General features: G+C 41.9%; 1 protein-coding gene across 1 annotated transcript in view; it reads right to left on the bottom strand.

The window, feature by feature from the left end:
• The window catches only part of Arhgap6 (Rho GTPase activating protein 6), a 498,894-nt gene extending 481,942 nt beyond the window's left edge, over positions 1-16,952 (bottom strand). The window contains exon 1 of the mRNA XM_021152834.1: positions 15,258-16,952. Within this exon, the coding sequence (XP_021008493.1) occupies positions 15,258-15,842 (585 nt within the window). The 5' untranslated portion in view covers positions 15,843-16,952. The remainder of the gene's footprint in view (positions 1-15,257) is intronic.
• Between the last annotated feature and the right edge of the window lie 4,008 nt (positions 16,953-20,960).

The following is a 20,960-nucleotide window of genomic DNA, read 5'->3' as shown; positions in this document are numbered from 1 at the left end:
GTGTGTGTGTGTGTGTGTGTGTGTGTGTGTGTGTGTAATGCTTTTGGAAGCCAGAAGAGAGCGACAGATCACATATACCTGTAGTTCTGGGCAGTTGTGAGTCACTCGGTATGGTGCTGGGAAGTGAAATTATGTCCTCTAACAGAATAGTCCCAAGATGCTGAGTCCTAATTATTTCTTTGTTCTAATTCTATCGCTAAAGAATGTCTCATTTTTCAATTTATTCACATCTGAAAAAAAATCAGATAGTATTCATTTTAATAAAACTACAAATCCAGAACTTGAGCTTTAAATTTTAAATATAGAGGAAAAACTGCACTGCATTGTAGTTCCTTAATGACTACATCTTTTCCAACAATTTACAAAACCAAAATTGTATCTTGCAGTAGTTATTTACATTTACCATAGCACTGTGGCTTTTTCACTCCAGAAATATGATAAAATCTACTTGCGTCTCCTTACAAAAACAATTCAGAATAGATTATATTAAGTAATTAAAACAGACACTTGTGCACAACTTCTCATACTTCATGTTTCCCAACTACATTATCCAGCTGATTTAATGGCTGTCTATAAAGTCAGTGCTGTTCTATTCCCCTTGCACTGTTAATAGGTTGAGGGAATTGAAACTTAGAAATTATACATAGTGATACTGGAGTTTGATCCCAAGCCAGAAATCTCTAAAGGCTCTAGTTATTTTGTCTATTTGCTATGCTTTTGGTTAGTGAGGATTTTGAGGAGCTGCTTCTCTAAATGTTCTTTGTGAACCTATGTTAACATGTTTCACGGGTCTGCTATAACTGTGCAGGGCAGCTTTGTACAAGCTCAGGCAGATCTTGTGCTGCTGGTGATCCATCTGTAATGCACTTTCTCTCACGTGCCCCCAAAATTCAGGCTAGTCAATCTTAATCCACAGCAGGTAGAAACCACTGCAGATATTCTCCAGTGTCATGTTCTTTAGCTTACAGCAAATAACAACAACAACAACAACAACAACAAAACCTTATTTCTCATTTCCCCTATCATAAGGTAGAATCTATTTCTCTTGCCTTTTTGTTGCCTAATCCTGTCACTCTTTGACCAAATATCTGGGATTAGTCATACAGTAGGAAAACCCAAGGTATATGGAGAAACATTCAGATACCAGACAGTAAACCAAGCCACAGTAAACTTTCCATACCTCCCAGATCCAAGAAGAAAGTAGACAAGTAGATGAGCCTAGCTCACACCACTGAAAACAGAACCCCCCAGCTAAGCCATAATCAAATTCCTGACATAAATACATCCACACTACTCAGGTCTAGGCTGATTTGTAACGCAATAGTCCATGGCAGTGGTTCTCAACCTTGCTAATGCTGCAACCCGTTCGTGCAGTTCCTTAAATTGTGGTGGCTCCCAACCACATAATTGTTTCTGTTGCTACTTCACAAGTCGAATTTTGTTACTGTTATGCATCATAATGTCAGGATATCTGATATATGACCCCTGTGAAAGGTTCATTCAATTCCTAAAGGGGTCACAAGCCACAGGTTGAGAACTGCTAGTCTATGAAAATAGCTAACTGAAACACAGGTGGATCATCCTGAGAGGGAGTCTGTACTTCCCAGTGGTTCTGGCAGAACTTTAGCCATCCCCCTGGCCACAGCTACACCTGTTGTGACATAGCTTCATGATGGCATTTCCTTCCTTTCTGTTTCAGTCTGTCTTCTTCCTTCCTGCTTCCTGATGTCACCTTCCAACTCCACTGTATCCACCCACATCCTGTCTTTGAGGAAATTCAAATGAAGACACAGAACTTTGGCCTCTTCTATATTTTTGCACAATTTTTAAAAAATATCCATCTTCATGGAATAGGTTATCCCAATTGCTTCCAATATAACCAAACTTTCATTTTTATTTCTAAACTATGATGTAACTGTGAAGGTTAAAACTGTACATATATTAAACAAAACATAATTTTAAAAAGTTGTACATATATCTTAAAGCAGCACATATATCTTAAAATGACACTGGGAATTGTCATAACAGTAGCAAAACAACAAATTCTGCAGAGTTTTTTTTGAGTACAGTGAAAATATTAAACTTTTGTGCTATAAAAATATCTCATGGGCACATTCAACTAATTAACTGAAATGAATCTTTGTGTACTGGGTTAATTTTCTCTTTAATTATCCAACTTTCTTGTTCAATGAATTTGTCTATAAATTCACTTTATAGAATGGTTTTAGTCGAGTCAGTGAACATTCAAATGAGCTATAATCTATGATAGCTTTACATAACTTAGAAAGCTAATGAGGAGAAAGAGATACAGAGCAGAACTTTAAATATATTTCTATAAAAGGGCACTTTTACATGAGAAAAAACTAAAACCGTCATGACTTATTAACTCCCCTGCATTCAGCTGCCGCCAGAGAGAACCAAATTCACGTTAATATTTAAAAGTTAAACACATGAAACTCAAGAAGAATGAAGACCAAAGTGTGGACACTGTGCCCCTTCTTAGAATTGGGAACAAAACACCCATGGAAAGAGTTACAGAGATAAAGTTTGGAGCTGTGACGAAAGGATGGACCATCTAAAGACTGCCATATCCAGGGATCCATCCCATAATCAGCTTCCAAACGCTGACATCATTGCATACACTAGCAAGATTTTGCTGAAAGGACCCTGATATAGCTGTCTCTTTCGAGACAATGCCGGGGCCTAGCAAACACAGAAGTGGATGCTCACAGTCAGCTATTGAATGGATCACAAGGCCCCCAATGGAGGAGCTAGAGAAAGTACCCAAGGAGCTAATGGGAACTGCAACCCTATAGGTGGAACAACATTATGAACTAACCAGTACCCCAGAGCTCTTGACTCTAGCTGCATATGTATCAAAAGATGGCCTAGTAGGTCATCACTGGAAAGAGAGGCCCATTGGACTTGCAAACTTTATATGCCCCAATACAGGGGAATGCCAGGGCCAAAATGTGGGAGTGGGTGGATAGGGAAGTGGGGGGTGGAGTGTATTGGGGACTTTTTGGATAGCATTGGAAATGTAAATGAGGAAAATACCTAATAAAAAATTAATTCAAAAAAAAAAGAGAAACAAACGATTCGCCTTTTTAAAACTCATAACTCTGAATGCGTAATTTCAACTTGGAAAACTCTGATCATGAAGCCCAACACTTGATCATTTCTCTAACACTTTTCACCACATGAGAAAATGTAATCTAGGTCTAGGGATGTTTCTCAGTTGGTAGAATTTAGGTTCCATCCCCAGCCCTATACAAGTCAGTTATGGTAGCTGGTAGCTCATGCCTGTAATTCCAGGACTTGAGAAGTAGACATCAGAGAATCAGAAATTTAAGGTCAGATGCTCAATGTCATCCTTGGCCATGTAGCAAGTTCAAGGGCAGTCTATGATATGGGAAGTTATATGTAGAGAATGGGAGGAACAATGTTTTTCCAATTTAATTATAAGGTAAAAGTTTAGGACTGGGATATACAGTCTTCTTTCCTAGTATGCATGAAGCCCTGGGTACAGTTGCAAGCACTGCAAATAATAAATCAATAAACCAATCAAAGAACAATTATTCCAGGAGAATAGTAAGTATATTTGCTGAGTGTAAGCCTCAGAACTTCTAGAACCAATGTTCACCTTCAAGTCCAAGGACCATCTCTATGCCACCTTTTGTGCCTATTCTTTCAGTATTTTGACAAATAAACACATGTTTATTGAGCAAGTATATTAGTGTTAAGACCAGACTCTGCACACCTCTTTATAGGTTTTCTAAGACTAAGAGCAGTCTTCTCATAGACTGTGAATGCTGTATTTTTTCACTGAGCTTTGATACAATTAATTGAAAGAAGTCTGACTCATGGTGTTGACTCCAAGATCTTCAAGATACTCAGTTTTGATCTTATATTTCTATAAATACTTTGCAAAATATCTTTGGATCAGTATTTTTCAGTTTCAAGTTTTCTTCAATTCTAGTTTTAATAAATTCACAAAAGGAAACTATGAAAAAGCCTTTGTGTTGATGCTCACCCATCTGTATTCCTAATAATAACACTAGATTAGTGATTAGTTGTATAATAGGAGAGAGAGAATTTGTTCATAGCATGATGAATGTCACAGGAAAACTGTTCTGGTAGCTTGAAAGAGAAATAACGCCCATAGGCTTGGGCCTTTGAAAACTTGGTCTCCCACTGGATGGTGCTGTTTTGGGAGGTTATGGCAAAGTGCAGTCTTGCTTGAAGATGTACATATTTGGAAGCAGGGTTTGAGAGCTTAAAGCCTTACCCCACTTCCAGTCCATTCCCTCTGGTTTGTTTATGGATGAAGATGTGATCAATTCTGCACTGCCTACCTGCTTGTCATGCCTCCTGCCATGATTAACTTTTATCCTTCTTGTGAGCCTATATAAACTCTCCCTTCCTTCTTTAAATTACTCTTGGTTCGAGTGTTCTATCATAGCCACAAATAACTAATATAACTATCCTTTTAACACAATACCAGGAGGTGGATCTGGCTACGTTACCATCTAAAATGCCAGCGCAAACACAAAGTCCTTCATCTTGGCTCGAGATTAGAAGGCATAAAGTTAAAGTACCATAGACAGAATTTCAGTACCACATAGATATCTGGACAGGAGAGAAGACCTTTACCAAATTTCCCTTCAAGTAGAGAATACGAAACTCTGTCTAGAAATGCTAGTAGGAATCACAGTCAGATATTTTATGAACAACTGTCTTGGCATATATCGTCTAATTTCTTCCAAGACTTATTTTTTTAGACAAAAGCACCTGGTAATCAAACATTGAGGACCTGTCAGCATACACACACCTGACTCATAGTCTCAAAATCAAGGCTTTCTGCTAGAGTATATTAAGAACTTTACTCTCAGGACCTTCTAACACTTTATATGAGCACCCAATTGGCCTAGATACAACCATCTTTTATCATTGTTATTATTATAAATTATTATTTATTGTTATACAATACATCCTGAATGCAGTTTCCCCTCCCTCTACTTCTCTCAGCACCCTCTCACTTCCACTCCTCCCCAGATCCATCCCTTTTCCTTTGTTCCCCTTCGGAAAAGATCAGACCTCCCAGGGATATCAACTGGACAGGACATAAGCTACAATAAGACTAGCCCTCATATCAGGGCTGTATGAGGCAACCCAGTAGGAGGACTTTAAGCAACAGTGTCTCAGCTGAGTGAATCTGCCTGCCTTTTATTCTAGAGATGTTGGTAAGATGAGCTACAAAACAGAGAGCTGCATCTCATGTGATCATAATAACATGAGGAAATGAAAACACAGTAGCCCTGAAGACAAAAACACACTGCCATTTCTAACTAGAGCTTCTCTGACGATTCTCCACTTTCAAACCTTTGAAGTATAGTACATGCAAACAAATGTCCAATGAGATAAGGTTTCTGTGTGTTGGAATGAAGGCTGCCCCTTGGCCTATTGGCATGTGTTGGGTTACACCAAATCCACAGTGCAAGTGTGTCACATTCCTGTGTTCCAACCCACTAAGCCAAAATGCCTGGGGTGACAGCTTGTTGTTGCTCCAGTGCTGACCATGAAAACTGTACCTTACTTACCAACTCATAAAATAAATTTCCAATCAACTTCTGCCATTTCCCTATGCGGCTGTACCTACTCATTCATTTGTTGATTACCACTTCTTCTACAGTCATGATAGCAAGACCAAATTCTCAGTGCATGAAGTGGACATGAAATTTTTTTAACTAAACTCCTTAGAGTTTGTTCTACAGTTTGTTCTTTATTTTGGGGAGGGTGAATGTGTTGTTATTGTTATTGCTTTGCTTCCTAACTGGGTGGGCACGTATGTCTTCAATCTTATTCTATTTTGACTTGTTTTCCTTTTTGTGTCCTGATCACTGGATTAGAATACAAGCCTTTTGGATCTATCCACTTCATCCCTTCTCCAACTAAATCTGGTTTCCTCTTAATCTGAGCCTCAGAACTATCATCTGGAACATTCATGCCGATACCATCACCGTCCCCAAGAGTTACTGGTGCTCACCCTCCAACACTACAAATACTAATTTCCCTTTTACTTACCATTATTATCATTCACCATCAACTTCCATTCAACTGCAGGAAACAAGGCACCAATGTAAAGTTTTAACTGGAGAAGAATTGGACTGTGTTCAAAACCCAAAATACCAGGCAACCAAGACCAAGATTCCCCTGGCTCAAAAGATTGGCTAAAGCAGATGTCTTACTGTAATAAAGCTTAAGTTGTCATAGCTATTGTCACCTAAGGCTCCTCTTTTCCCTTCTCCTCTCTATCTTGTTCTCAGAATACTTGCTAGTAAAACTGAACGATGAACTTATCAGAGTTGCAACGTGAGAATTGATCCAATTCGTACTTCAGCTCTTATTTCCATCAGTGATCCAGAGCTATGGAAAAAAAAAACCACATTACTGTGTTGTTCCATAAGGCAACATAACTCAGTTCACTCCACCTCTCCAAAGACTTCCTGGGCTCAGTGTTCTGCTCTTGGGTCCATCAACATGATTACTTAAGAAGTAGCTGCTTCTCAAATTCCTTTTAGTTCTAATACTTCCTGAAGGTCTTTGACTGTTTAATGGCTCTGATGAGATATGGCCAGGATATTTTTCACAGTTGTATGTAGTTGTGATGCTTTAAAAAAAATAGCTGCCATTTCTGAAAAGCAATCATTTTAATAGCTTCTTTGTGCTTGGTTCCAAAGTTAATAAGAACTGTGTAGAATTTCCATGGTAACCAGTCTCAGAAAATCCCAGAGGTAGCTGCTGACTCCTGTACTGAATCTTTCAAAGCTGTTACTACTTCCCTTATGGCATCTTCAAAGAAAGCATGCAAAACACTCTTCTCCTACATTTGTGCTTATTCCTATTGCAAACATGACATAGCAGCAAAACTTAGTGTGTTTTCTGGAAATAATGAGCACCTTCCTTTTTCTTCGACTGTAGTTCAATTCACAGATCATACCATTAGACTTTATGAAGTGTACATTGGATGATTTTTATTTCATCAACAAGGTTGTATAGCCATCACCTATATCTAGTTTGAGATCACATTCTTTATCCTAAAAGAAGATACCCATTAACAATATATCCTCATTGCCTGCCTCCTCTCGCCCCGGCCCCCAACAACTTATAACCACTACTAATCTACTTTCTATCTGTATTTGCCTATTTTGGATATTCATCTATATACAATCATATAGATGGATATCCAAAACCAGTGGGCTTTTGCAGTGGACTCCTTCTATTTCTCATGATGTTTTCAAGACTCACTCCTATGTAGCATGCATCAGTACTTCATGTACTTTGTTACTGAATAATCTCCCTCTGTGTGGCTAGGTCATGTTTTGTTTTCCATTCGTCAACCAGCTGATAAATGGTTGGGATGGTTCCACCATTCTACTCATATGAATAATACTGCTCTGACACTCAAGGTTTGGATGGGACATGTTTTCATTTCTCTTGGGTACACAACCAGGAGCAGAATTGCTGAGTCATAGGGTAATGTTCTCTGACATGTTAAACAACTGTCAAATGACTTTTAAAACTACTGCGTCATTCTACATTTCTACTAGTGGCACAGAAGCATGCTAATTTTTTCACATCTTGTCAACACTTCCTGTTATTGCTTATTTCAATTCTAGCTGTCCTAGTGGTATAGTCTTAGAATAGTCTTGATTTGCATCACCCTAATGGCTAATGAAAACATCATTCTTTACCAGATAACATAATAACTAATTTCAATTTTTACATACTACATTACAGGTGTTTCTTCCATATTATGACCTGGTTGTAATCGTAACCCCACTCTGTTTAAGTAATGGTTTAGCACAGACGCAGTAAACTTTAGAACAGGATGTAATGTTCCCAAAAGCATGCCTCCAGGATCTAGGAGATTCACTGTCAACACAGACTTTCTCAGTTCTTGAGCATATTTTGCTATGGACCATAAGAATCAGGAGTTCACCATGGAAAAATAAGTTCTTAGTTTTACAAATTCTGATTATATTAGGAAATACACCAGAGTCTATGTTTATTCACATGAACAAAGTAACTATTAACTAGTTGAGTCCTACAGCATAGATATATACTTTTCAGATAGACCTGGAACTAAGTTACCAAAAATCAAAGGGGATTAAGATAGACATAACATCTTCAAGGAACTATCAATTTGTCTTAATTAGGGTTTCCAATGCTAAAAAGAAACACTATGACCAAGGAAGCTCTAATAAGGGACAGAATTTAATTATGGCTGGTTTACAGGCTCAGAAGTTCAGTCCATTATCATCATGACCAGAAGCATGGCAGCATACAGGTAGGCATGGTGCTGGAGAAGAAGCCAAAAGTTCTACATCTTTTGCCAAAGGCAAATAGGAAAAGACTGCTGTCTTTCAGGCAGCTAGGAGGAACATATCAAAGCCCACCCCTACAGCGACATACTTCCTCCAATAAGTACACACCTACTCTAACATGGCCATACCTCCTGATAGCACCACTCCCTGGGCCAAGCATATTCAAATCACGACACTTAAATGATGAAATCAACATCACAGAGCTCAAAGTCCAGTCAGACCTATCCATCATTCTACTACAGACAGATTTCTCTAAGTCTCCCAAACATACTATATCCCCTCTTTTAATGTTCCTGTGTGCTAATTCTTGTGTATACAGATGCACAGCCAGCCATGTGGAAGTCAGAGAAGGACCTCCGTGTCAGCATCAGGAATGGCATTCACCTTTAACACAGGGATTCTCACTGGCCTACAGCTCACCAAGTAGACTGGAGCCAGGGAACCCAGTCATGGTCCGTCTCCACCTTCCCAGTGTTTGGATTAGAGGTACACACCACTCCATTTAGCATTTCCATTTGTGTTCTGTGGATTCAAACTCAGGTCCAGGTGCTTAAGAGGCAAGAGCGAGACTGTGTGTTCCACATATAGGGTTCACTACAAAGCTGACACCGAATAAATATTTAATGAGGCCCTAACTAAGTTGCCAGATTGGTTTTGCTAGAACATAGTTGCTGAAGGAGAGGAAGAGAACTAAGATTAAATTGTAAAAAAAAGGCACTGAAATGACTAGCTGAGCAATTATTATTACCAGGAGTAATGACACACTTTTTTGTTTTTGTTTTTGTTTTTGTTTTGGTGTTTTGTTTTGTTTTGTTTTTAATTCCAGCACTATGGAGGCAGAGGCAATAGAGCTCTGTGAGTTCCAAGCCAGCCAGGCTACACAGTGAGAGACTGTCTCGAAAGCTCCATTTCATACACACTGAGCTGTCATATGTGCCTCATAAGAGGCAAACATGATTATAATGGCATTATTGGAATATGAAACCAATATAAGAACAGATTCAACTGACGGCAAGATGAGCAAGCAGGAGAACACAATGGTAATGGAGGGAGAGGAGGAAGACAGAAAAGAGGCAGTGACAATAAGAAGAAAAAGCCTGAGAAAGATGTAAGGATTCTCTTTAGATATCCTCACACACATCCCTCAGATCCTTTCTACAATGGGAGAAGTAAACATCTCAAGAGGAGAGGGGAGGGGGGAAGGGGCAAAGCAGAGAGAAAAGGAGGAGAAAGGAGGGGAGAAGAGGGGAGAAGAGGGGAGAGTGCAAAGAGTAAAGGAGGGAGGAGAGAGGAAGAGAAAATTGGGTAGGTACTAAAAACCTCCTGGCCACATAACTATAAGCAAGCAGGAAAGTGTTAATGGCAACCAAAATAACTGACAGAGCTAACACTGTGTTCAGAGGAAAGAGAATTTATCATTGTGCTCCAGGTTTTTAGAACCTGAGCTGTTCAGTGGCCATCCTGAGAAGATTTCTCTTGGGAAATCAGAAAATATATGTCTACATGCTTGCAGTGATGAGCACCCTTGGGTGATCTAAAACTCTGGAACATAGGCAAGTTTTAGGAATATAAAGACGAGTGGGAGTTCTGTTTTCAGGCATTTCAACAGCTGCAAGAAAACAACTGGCTAAAATGGAGGGTAAGAAATACAGAAGTTTTTACAGTAATGGGCCTATATCAACTTTCATTTGTTTACAGGATGCTTAGCATGATAGACCCATGTGTACCTGTGTTCCTGTGATTCTATACATGCTTCTCTAGATATCAGAGTCATGTCTCTAAAATACTTATTTATTTGTGTTATACCCTCAGGCTTCAAAACTCCCAAGTTCTCCCATTCTTGGCAGCAGAGTTCTTCAGCTATCTTTGTGTGATGATTCGTATTCATATGACTTCCCTGAACACTGCAGGGTGTTTAGCCACTTCCCTGGCTTCCCAAATAGTTGTCCCTAGCAGAAACCACCCTGGAGTAGACATCATAATGTCCTGTCAAAGATGCCCATGCCTAAATTCCTGGAACCTCTTAGTACATCATAGAAAAGGGGAATTCGAGTTTCAAAAGCAATTAAAGTTTGCTGATCAGATGTCCTTAAAATAGTGAGATTACACTGGATTACCTAGATGATCCTAATGTAAGCATAAGTGTTTTGAAGAAAGTCAGATGGAGAAATGACTAGAGAAGAAGGATCAAAAAGATAATAACATGGCTAGCTTTGAAGATAAAGGGGAAAGTGCTGTTGGAAAAGGAAAGACTGCAGATCTTAGCAGGCTTTAGAAAGAACACAGATCCTCAGGCATCTTAAGTGTAGTAAGATTCACAGGAACTGATCTCCAGAAAGAGAATTTATATTACTTTAAGCCACTAAATTTGTGATCAGAAAACTGATAGAGCAGCACTACCTAGATATAACATCCCAAACATTTTCATGATTTTCCAAAAGTCTCTTAAAGACAAATCCACTGCCAGGATTAAAGAGTCCCTGGCTTTTAGTTTTGGACCCCAGGACAAGGAACTGAGATGTATATATTACATATCAAGGCAAACCTGGCCTACAGGTTCTTCCAGTATCCCTCAGTTCTTACCTGGCATTCCCTGCCCCCACCTCTGAACTTTCCAGACCAGGGGCTGTGCTGCCCTTCCCCCAGAGGCTCTTCCCTATATAATCAAGATATTTTGCTTCTCTCTCTCTCTCTCTCTCTCTCTCTCTCTCTCTCTCTCTCTCTTCCCCTCTCTCTTTCTCTCTCCCTCCCCTATGCTTTCCCCATGGTGACTTCCCTGGCCTCAGTCCTTGGGGCCAGCGAACTCACCAGTCTGAGAGCAGCTTCCCAATAAACCTGCCTTTAATGTAATGTCATCTGGCTTGAATTGGCTCATTTCACCGGTGATGAAGAAATAATCTATCACTTGGTTCTAAATAATGGGGTCCAAATTCCTCAGACTCACATTGTAGGGCTCTTAATAATAAACACTACCCTGTCTCCTGAACAAGATCACCCAAGAGAAAATCAGATATTACTACCCCACCTTACTGTGCATTTCACCAACAGGCTCCTGGGAGAGGACAGAGACCATGCTTTGACTCTCACGTCATTTCTATCTATGTTTATAGATATTCCTCCACAATGTGCCTGATTGCTGTTTTCAACACATTAGCATATCAAAAGTCTTGTGGTTGGTACATGTACTAGGTTGGAGGTATCCTAACCACCCCATCTCAAACATATTATTGTGTTTAACTCCCTGTCATTCTTCTTTCTGTAACTCTGGTGTTCCATCCCAATGCATTCTCACTGTTTTATTCTGCAGGAAAATCCACCCCCACCATGGCGCGAGGGGGGTGGGGGGGTTGGTGCTGATGAGATGGCTTACCATTTGAGTATGAGAACCTCAGTCTGAATCCCCAAAACATACATAAGATAAGTCTGGTCACAGTATGTGCATCAGTAGTCTCATGCTTTAAAATAGGAGGTAGAGAGAGGAGAATTCAAAGCTCTTAGGTCATCCAGACTGGCCTATGGACTACAAACAACAAAAAGACCCTGTTTCAAACAAGGTGGGAGGCAAAAACTGACACATAAGGTTGTTTTGTGAACTCCACACACATACCCTTCACATAGACACACAAATACATGCAAGAAATGACTTTATATCTCCTTGCATGTTATCTTTAAGTCATACTTAAAGGTCAAATTCAAGTGTACTCAGAACAGTGAAAACCTCCAAGACCCTGTTCAAAAGACAGTGAATCAATTCTGGTCCATCATAATGCTAATCTTTTTATGCCATGCCCTCATTAAGAACTGACCCCATATTGGGAGTTGTCTGCACTCATGGTATGTAGAGAAATAAACGTTTTCAACAGGAGTGAAGAAAAGAATAGAAGACACAGCTACAGAAATTATTGGGATTCCGAGTTACACAAGCTGGCAAATGCCCAGTAGCATATGGGCACAATTTCAAGTCCGGTTCACAAGAATCAAGGGGATTCCAAGTTTGAAGGAACAGGTGGTAGTCTCCTATCAGAGGCAGGAGCAAAGTTTACACCAAACAAACAAACAAACAAACAAAACACAGCCATTAGTAGTAAACATTGAGTGACCACACGTAATAGAATTGTGGGCGTTTATGAGAATCTTGAGAGTGGAAACTGTTGTGTGCCCAATTTGGTTTAAAATCACAAAATCTTTTGCAAATGGATGTGATCCATCACTTACTAAACCTGAAAATAAATTCTCAGATATTCATGTGGCCTTAGAGGAATAGATACATATATATGAAGAAACCATAAGAGGATGTGGAGTCTGCAAACAGGGCTCCAGGGAGATCTTTGTGGATTAAGAGGCAGAGGAAGGCCCCAGTGATACATTAGATTAGTTCACAACCCTTCTGTAGGTAGTTAATAGATACCCACCCAGCCTCCTGTGCAACACTCAACATCACAAATGCAATGGTTATCAGCTACGGTGCGTCTGCCCCTATAAGTATTTGGCATGATCAACAGTTTTTGTTGTCAGTTTGGAATAAAGAGGTGCTGGGATGGCTAGTTTTATGTCAAGTTGACACAAGCCAGAGTTATCTCAAAGGAGAGAACATCAATTTAGAAAATGCCTCCATAGCATTTTCTTAATTAGTGATTGATGAGGGAGAAACCAGCCCTTTGTAAGTCGTGCCATCCTTGGGCTGCTGGTACAGGGTTCTATAAAAGAAAATCACTTTAGCCACACACACCATGTGGAGCAAGGTAATAAGCATCAGCCTTCCATAGCTTCTGCGTCAGCTCCTGTCTCAAGGTTACTGCACTGTTTGCGTTCTTGTCCTGACTTCTCAGTGATAGACTACAATGCAGAAGTATATGCTAAAATAAACCCTCTTCTCCTCAACTTGCTTTTTGGTCATGGTGTTTCATCACAGCAATAGTGTCCCCAAACTAAGACAGGTGCTCCAGGGCACAGAGTGGGCAGAGGATAGGGATACTATACAACACTGCAGCATTCATAGCAGAGAACCTCTGAACCTCAGATAACAATAGTGCTAAGGCTGAGAAACCCTGAGGGAGAACAACCAGGAATAGTGCAAGAACCAAATATGTGTGAACCAAAGCTCACTTCTGAAGCCTCTGGGTAATCATGCAGGGTGCTCACTTGCTGGATTTTTGCCATTATTAGTAAAGTTTCTCTCTTAGGATAAAGGACACAGCTTGCTTACAAGCAAGAAAGACAGGCAGCGGCACCCAATGGGATGAATTTTCCTGGGGTTTGAAAGGGTTCCAGGACATTCAACCGTTGAAAGGTAATCCAGACAGTTAAATTCCAGATTTAGGGCTTACATTAGGCTTGACCCCTCCTGAGCCAAACCAGCATTGGACTTACATGCCAGGATTCTACCCAATCACCCCATACATGCCTCAAACATAAAGGGATCCCCACCCTTACCTACCCTCTTACATATTTAAACCTCTTATTAGAAAAGTTTGTTCTTTGCTATATGGTAATGTACTGTTTTAACCATTACAACGGGGTGAAAGTTATGGTAGATGAGTTCTGTGCAGACTGCCCACACACTCTGAAATGGACAGAAGCCATCTAGTATCACTGAAGTTCAAATTCTCTAATCTCCTTTCTGTTCCTTCTATAGATTAATCTGCTAATGTGTGCTTCTGCACCTGAAAAGGAATTTAGCCTCTCTTCTTCCCAAATGCCAAGCCAGTTGTTTTGGGTATAATGTGCCTCAACTTTTCTTTCCACCGACTATCTCCATGATCCAGTCAGCAATGTTTTTGTTCATTTTTTACAATCTATAGATCATGCAACGGCAACAGTTACTTTAAATCAGTCACTAACATTAACAATATGTAATATTATTATGATCAATAATGCTAATTTTGTAGGGTAATATACTAAAACTGAAATCTAGCAGTTATGCTAACAGAGCTGAGAGGCTATTTTCAAACTGTTTGGCTTGGTTGCGTTTCCTTTATTTAACCTAAATCTCCAGCAATTACATAGTATTTCATTTCATTTCTGTAATGCTAACTGTGCTTTAAGATATTTAATTACAATTGATGAGATCTCCCTTCCTTTATGGAAACAAATCCCAGGCAATCCTATAGAACCTGTGGAGTAAACTGGGAAGGAGTTGGCCATTTTTTAACCAACTACTATTTATTCTTTCAAAGTGTGCTGCTTTCCAAGTCCCCATCAACCACAGTGTCCCAATGGCTCTCTTCCCCATTCAGAAGCAGAGAGCAAACATTTAAAGGAAATCAGATAGCTCCCTCTGAGTTTCCTCTTTATTATTGATTCCTGCTCCATGCCTAGTCTAGTAACTACGAATTGTCCTTAGTGGAATTCGGGCGGATTTCCATGATATTGCAGACCCTTAAGCACCAAAAGTAGTCAGTACCATAGATTTCTGAAATTACACCTTTAGGGAAAAGAAATCAAAACTAGAGAATTATAATAGTTATTCTATCCTGCCACCCGAATACATACACACAAACACACACACACAGTCAACATCCTTCAGAATTGTTTCTGAACTCTCAATCTAGTGGTAGATGTATATCATGTAATATTTCATCAAATCAGGTTTAGTGAAGAGATTAGATGACCCTTTGATTGAAGCATCAAAAAGAAATCAGAACACCATCTCTTCCCTCAAGTCCTGGGGCCATTCCAAAGTGAACCCTAGTACTCCTTCAGACACACTCATACGGTGGCCCCTTAGAATGGTCACATTCTGGCACCATCTAAACAACCAGAGTCAAGCATCTAAGGCTGGCGCCTCACTCTGTACGTGGGACGGACTTAAAGACCTGGAACTGCCTGGGGCAGCTTTGGGACTGTGAGACACATGGCGCTGGTCCCTACCTCGGACCTCCACACGATGTAAGGGTGACTGCGACTGTTATGTGGAGGCTGGAACTTCCTCTGCTGGAGCCATCTCCTAGGAGAAGAGAAGATGCCATTGGGGCCTCCCCCGGAGGAACTGAGGATGCTTGTGGGACTGCGGCTACTGGCAGACCCAGCCAGGACAGAAGGCAAGTCCCAGGCCATGCTCTTCTTGAGACCACTGCGATTCAGTGGGACCTCGTAGTCAAAGTGGAAGCTGCCAGAAGGTGACTTTTCTTGCGGGGTACTTGGTGTGGAAAAAGATGAGCACAGAGGTCTTGGAGTCTGGAACCGGGTAGCCCGAAGGTGCTGACTCCGGGGAGAAGAAGCTAAGCGGGAACCGAGACCCTCTGCTAAGAGCTGTGGAGAATGGAGGCGGCTTACTGTGGAGCCCCGCAGGCCGCCCTCGGCGCCCATCTCGCTCCCGCAGCCACCGATCAGGGCTGGGTCCAGGCTGCGCGTCTGGCGCAGCTTCCTTTTGGAGAATCCCTTGGCCGAGGCCGTGCCGCCCGACGCGGGCGAGGAGCAGGAGAAGACACTGTGCAGCAGGCTCTGCGCGGACATCTCGGCGGGGCTAGGTCTGAAGGCCACCTTCTTGTCTTCCCTCCTAGATAGCGGGAGACTGTGACCTGAGAAAACACTCTAGTCCCAAGTAGAGTAGGAAAAAACTGCCAGGCGGGGCTCGCCGAGGACGGTAGAAAGCAGTGCCCCGTTCACGCGCCACCAGCGCACTCCAAGCGTCCCTGCTGAGGCAGAAACAGGAGCTCCATCCCCAGCCTTTTGGGAAACAAGAGGTCCAGGTCCCTTTACCGTCTCTAGAATCTTCCTCAGGAGTCCAAGTCTCAAAGAGGCTAAGGAAGAGGAGGAAGGAGGTCAGTGACTAGCTGAGATCTCAGCTCCAACTCGCCAGCGCCACTCCCCCTTCCCAGCTGAAGGCGGGAGACGCTGCGCTCCGGCTCTCTGGCTCTGGACAGCCTCGAAATCTCCAGCAAGCTCCTCCTCGTGGCCTGAGGACAATCGCGAGGGCTAGGGAGGAGGCTGCCTGAGAGTCCGCCCTGAGCGGATCCTTGGTGCTCCCAGCGAGTGAAAAGTCCTCTGGAGCACCCCAGCTCAGCTGTCCGGCTGCGCCCCCAGTGCACCTTCTTGGTAACTTGGGGACCACGGCTGTGCTTTGGGGGATCAGCTGGGTTGCTAAGTCCCCCTTTCTGATTGACGAGGCTCAAAAGTGTCTCCAAGTTCACGTTCCCGCGCAGTCCCGATGTTGACTCAGTGGGACACCATATGTGCTGCGTCCAGGGCCTTCCAAGCACTGAGCGACAACTCCCCCGCTGCGCTCAGCACTACTCAGAAAGGTCTGCGCTCAGAAGACAGCCTCTGAAGCGAGTATCCTTGTTCCTCTAGAAGAGCGACACTTGATATTTGCTGCCAACCTTGGTTGGGCCCAGAGCTGGCTCAGAGATGTCCCAGCACCCTCGCGCCAGAGGCAGCGGGGAAAGGGGTGGCCCGTCCCGGGTAAGGCCAGAAGAACGCAGGGTCTGGAGCCGGGGCGGAGCCAGAAGCAGGAGAATGCAGAACGTGAACTTTTCCAGGCGCCAAACCTGGGAAGTAGCTCAGAGAGCCAGCAGCTGGTCTCTGATACCCGGTCTCTAGGGAGAAAGTCTTGAGGACGGAAGTGCGGACCTACTCCCCCCTGCCCTAACTCCCCTCCCCCCAAGCCAGGGGCTCGCGGTCTCCACACACGTTTCTGCAAAAGAAAGGGGAGTGTCAGATTGCACCCCACCCACTGGTGTCCGACCCGCAGCCCTGGACGGTTTTTCTGCACTTAAATCCCCTGCCTTCTCTTCTCCTACCCACAACCCCGCCTTTTTATTTTTTATTTTTTGGTGGAGAGTCCTCTCGTGTCAGGGTCCTGAGCACGTGTGTAGATATGTTCTATTTAGGAGAGGTGAACAGAACTTAGTCCGGGTGGAGACTGACACCAACTAAAGTTAACTGGCCTCCGGGTCGCTCCAGAAAGCTCCTGAGCACAGGGCTCAGCTGCCAAATCTTGGGTAACTGATAAACACAGAAGTCATAGCAGTCCAGGCTTGGAAACGGACCTGAAGCAGTTTCTCTCACTTGCCCACTCATGGAATCTATAAATCTATAAAGCCTTGCCTGCCTCTCCTGGGGCTTTCTGATGTCACACTTAAATTTTTCTAGGCATCTTAAAATCATCTCTGCAGGGACTGCAGGGATTGGTCCGAATGTTGGAAACAAGTGACTGCTACTTCTTGTGGTTCTGTTTGTTCAAAACAAAACAAAATACCTGGGGGTGATGATAACTGACTACAAATAAAAAATGAAAAGTCGTTTCTTTTAAAAGCGTATAACGAAGTTATTAATATGAGTGTTTGACACAAGCCTTGTGTAAATACCAGCAACTGTTCAAGTTTTATTTATAGAAGAGCTTATACCTGTGATGCTGGATACAGAGGTGGATTACTTTACTGTGCCTTTTGACAATGCCACCTTGAACTTCCTAGATGCTTTACGATCCACTACTCAATAGTTTGTATTTATTAATTAGGAGAAGGCAGGCAGGTCATGGAATCTAATTAGCAGGAAAATCTATCACCTACACAAAAGCATGGGACATCCTCCCCTGGTTCCTCCTGTAGCCTGTATTTCTCTTTGCCAATGCAGGAGGCAGCACTCCTGTGTTAGCTTGAATGGGAATAACCTTCTGGGTAAAGATGGTTTGTTTAAGGGTTTGTTTGTTTCGTTGGGTGTTTTGTGGTGGGGGGGGCAGTAAGGGGTGACTGTCCTGGCTAGTTTTATGTTAATTTGATATAAGCTAGAGTCATCAGAGAGGAAAGATCCTCAATTGAGAGCAAATGAGAAAATGCCCCCATAAGATTGGGCTGTAGGCAAGACTGTGAGGCATTTTTTTATTTAGTGATTGATTCTGGAGCACCACGCCCCACCCCCACCCCCTGCTCCACCCTCCCTCCTTCTGCCCGCTGATTGTGGTCAGGGACATCCCTAGGCTGGTAGTTCTGGGTGCTATAAGCAAGCAGGCTGAGCAAGCCTTGTGGAGCAAGCTAGTAAACAGCACCCTTTCATGGCTTCTGAATCAGCTCCTACCTCTACCTCCTGTTTGCTGCCCTACTTGAGTTCCTGCCCAGACTTCCTTTGATAATGGACCTATCTTGCTTTGGGTCATGGTGTTTCATCACAGCAATAATAATCCTAACTAAGACAGTGCCTATTGTTATTTTAAATTTGGTCAGGCCCCAGCTGCCCTGAAATTTGCTGAATTCCTTAGGGCTCTTCCTTCCTCTGTCTCCCCCATCTTGGAATTTAAGGTGTAGGCCATCATGACTGGCTCTGCTGCCTGAAAATAGATGTGAGATTATAAGTTCCTATCTCTAGGCTGTTGCCTCTTCTGGTTCCTTGGCATATCTCAAGCATTTTCTGCAGTCGTCAATGAGCTATTCTGAAAGAGGCCACAGCACTTAAAATCACTTGATGGCCTACTAACAACAGTATACCGAATCACCTTTGGGAGTTGGTAAGATTAACTATCTTCAGCCTCCTTAAAGAATTTCAGTACAAGTAAATGTGGGTGGGTCTTGCATGCCCTTTCTTTGGTAACAATGTCTCATAACATTTCACTTAGGCTGAAAACACCTACCTGAAATAGTCCCCAGCATTAAGATACCACTGCATAGTTATGCCTCATTGCATGGTTATGCCTCATTGAGTCTTGGCATTCAGAGTAGATGGTTAACAGAGTCACACTTTATGGGACCCCTTGTGACTCCAGGCAGCTGTGAATGTAATGTCTAATTCATATATATATGATCTAATTGTCTAAGCTCCTGTGATGACTGTGAGGTTGAAAATGTACCCCACCAGGACTGCTGGCTGAATAGAAGTGTCATATAGGTGCAATGGCATTTCTCATCATGGATGGAGAGCCAACAAGTAGAACGACTCTTTTTCTATCACCACTCCTAGGGCTTAGAGCAGACAACAGGTCCTGACCTACTGTTAACCTGGAAGTTGCTTCACACTTGGGAACAGTAAGTTCTTTTAAATATATTCACGGGTGGCTTACCAGTGGACATGGGTTAAGAAGTATATTATTAGTGGTTTGTAATTGTGTGGACACCATAGAGTGTATGCAAACATGAATGGTATAAATTGGTTAATTGAAATGGCATCTTGGAGCAACCTAGAAATGTGATAAATTTGTAATGTCTGAGGCTGCTGCCAATGTAACGACATCTTGATATATAACATGACATTTTGATTTATAGTAAACATTTTATTTTTATTTAATTAAAGAATAATGTAGTAAATGCACAATTCCTTATCATTGGAAAGTATGGTATATAAAGGTAGTGAACATAATTTGGTATGTTCTACTGGGGATTGTTGGTTTTGTTTTTATTGGAGGGCAAGGTCGTGTGTAGCCCAGGCTAGTCTCTAATCTTCAGTCCTCTGCTCTTTGCCTCCCAAGTGCTGAAATATATCACATATGACCATACACAATTAAATGATGAATTTCACAGTAGCATCAATGTAGTAATCAATGTTTTCAGCTCCATTAACATCTTATAGAATGTTATACATAGGATCCATCTTTGGCCAAAATGTTTTTGTTTGGTGAGTAGCTATATTCACTAATGTGGAGCTCCTTGGGGAAAGTTAGCTAGTGTGTTTATTTGTGCTTTCAAAACACAGGAACAAATGCAATGGTTCTATAACGAAATATTTTTGTAAGATAACCATTTAGATTTTTTGATATTAAAAATATTTTGTGGTGGTACTTACCCCTAAGAAGGAGGAGGAGGAGGAGGAGGAGCAAGAGCAGGAGGAGGGGGAGACTATAACAGAGTTGGCAAGACATTAGACAAGCCATTAGCATTATACCCTCTTCTATGACTCTGACTTTTTGCCAGTATTTGAACCATCTCTGTCATCTGTTACCGTCTGCGGTCTCTTTCCTACATGTTATTACTATATGCACTTAGTTCTTAACATAGAAACATGTATAGTTTCTAGGCTAGGATCTGCATGAAGGGGAACATGCATTTTTTTTCTTCTGAGCTTAGGTCACCTAAATTAAGATTATACATTCTAAGCCAATTCATTTTCTTATAAATATTATTATTTCATTTTACTTAACAGTATATTAGGCCATTTTTATATGCACACATTTTGTTTTTTTTTTTAAAGATTTATTTATTGATTATATGTAAGTTCACTGTAGCTGTCTTCAGACACACCAGAAGAGGGAGTCAGATCTTGCTACGGATGGTTGTGAGCCACCATGTGGTTGCTGGGATTTGAACTCCAGACCTTCGGAAGAGCAGTCGGGTGCTCTTACCCACTGAGCCATCTCACCAGCCCATATGCACACATTTTCATTGGCACATAACTCAATAAGAAAAATATAATTAATAATAAAAGTAGAAAATCTGATTGTCTAGCTCTGGCCTGGCTCCTTAGTCTGGAGCAGCCATGCTGGACTCCAAGATCCTCCTGTCCACCTACCCATGGAAACCTTCAAGGGCCCCAACTAACAAGCTGGTGTGCACAGGACAGCAGGCAGAGACAGGAACTTAGCATAGCAGCCCTCTGAGAGATGTAGATATACACGGTCAAACATTTGTCAGAGGTCGGGGATCCCTA

This window comes from Mus caroli, chromosome X, assembly GCF_900094665.2.
Source record: "Mus caroli chromosome X, CAROLI_EIJ_v1.1, whole genome shotgun sequence".
In the NCBI taxonomy this organism is placed as follows: Eukaryota; Metazoa; Chordata; class Mammalia; order Rodentia; family Muridae; genus Mus; species Mus caroli.
The sequence above is the reverse complement of the archived record's forward strand: the minus strand, read 5'-3'. Positions and strand labels throughout refer to the sequence as shown.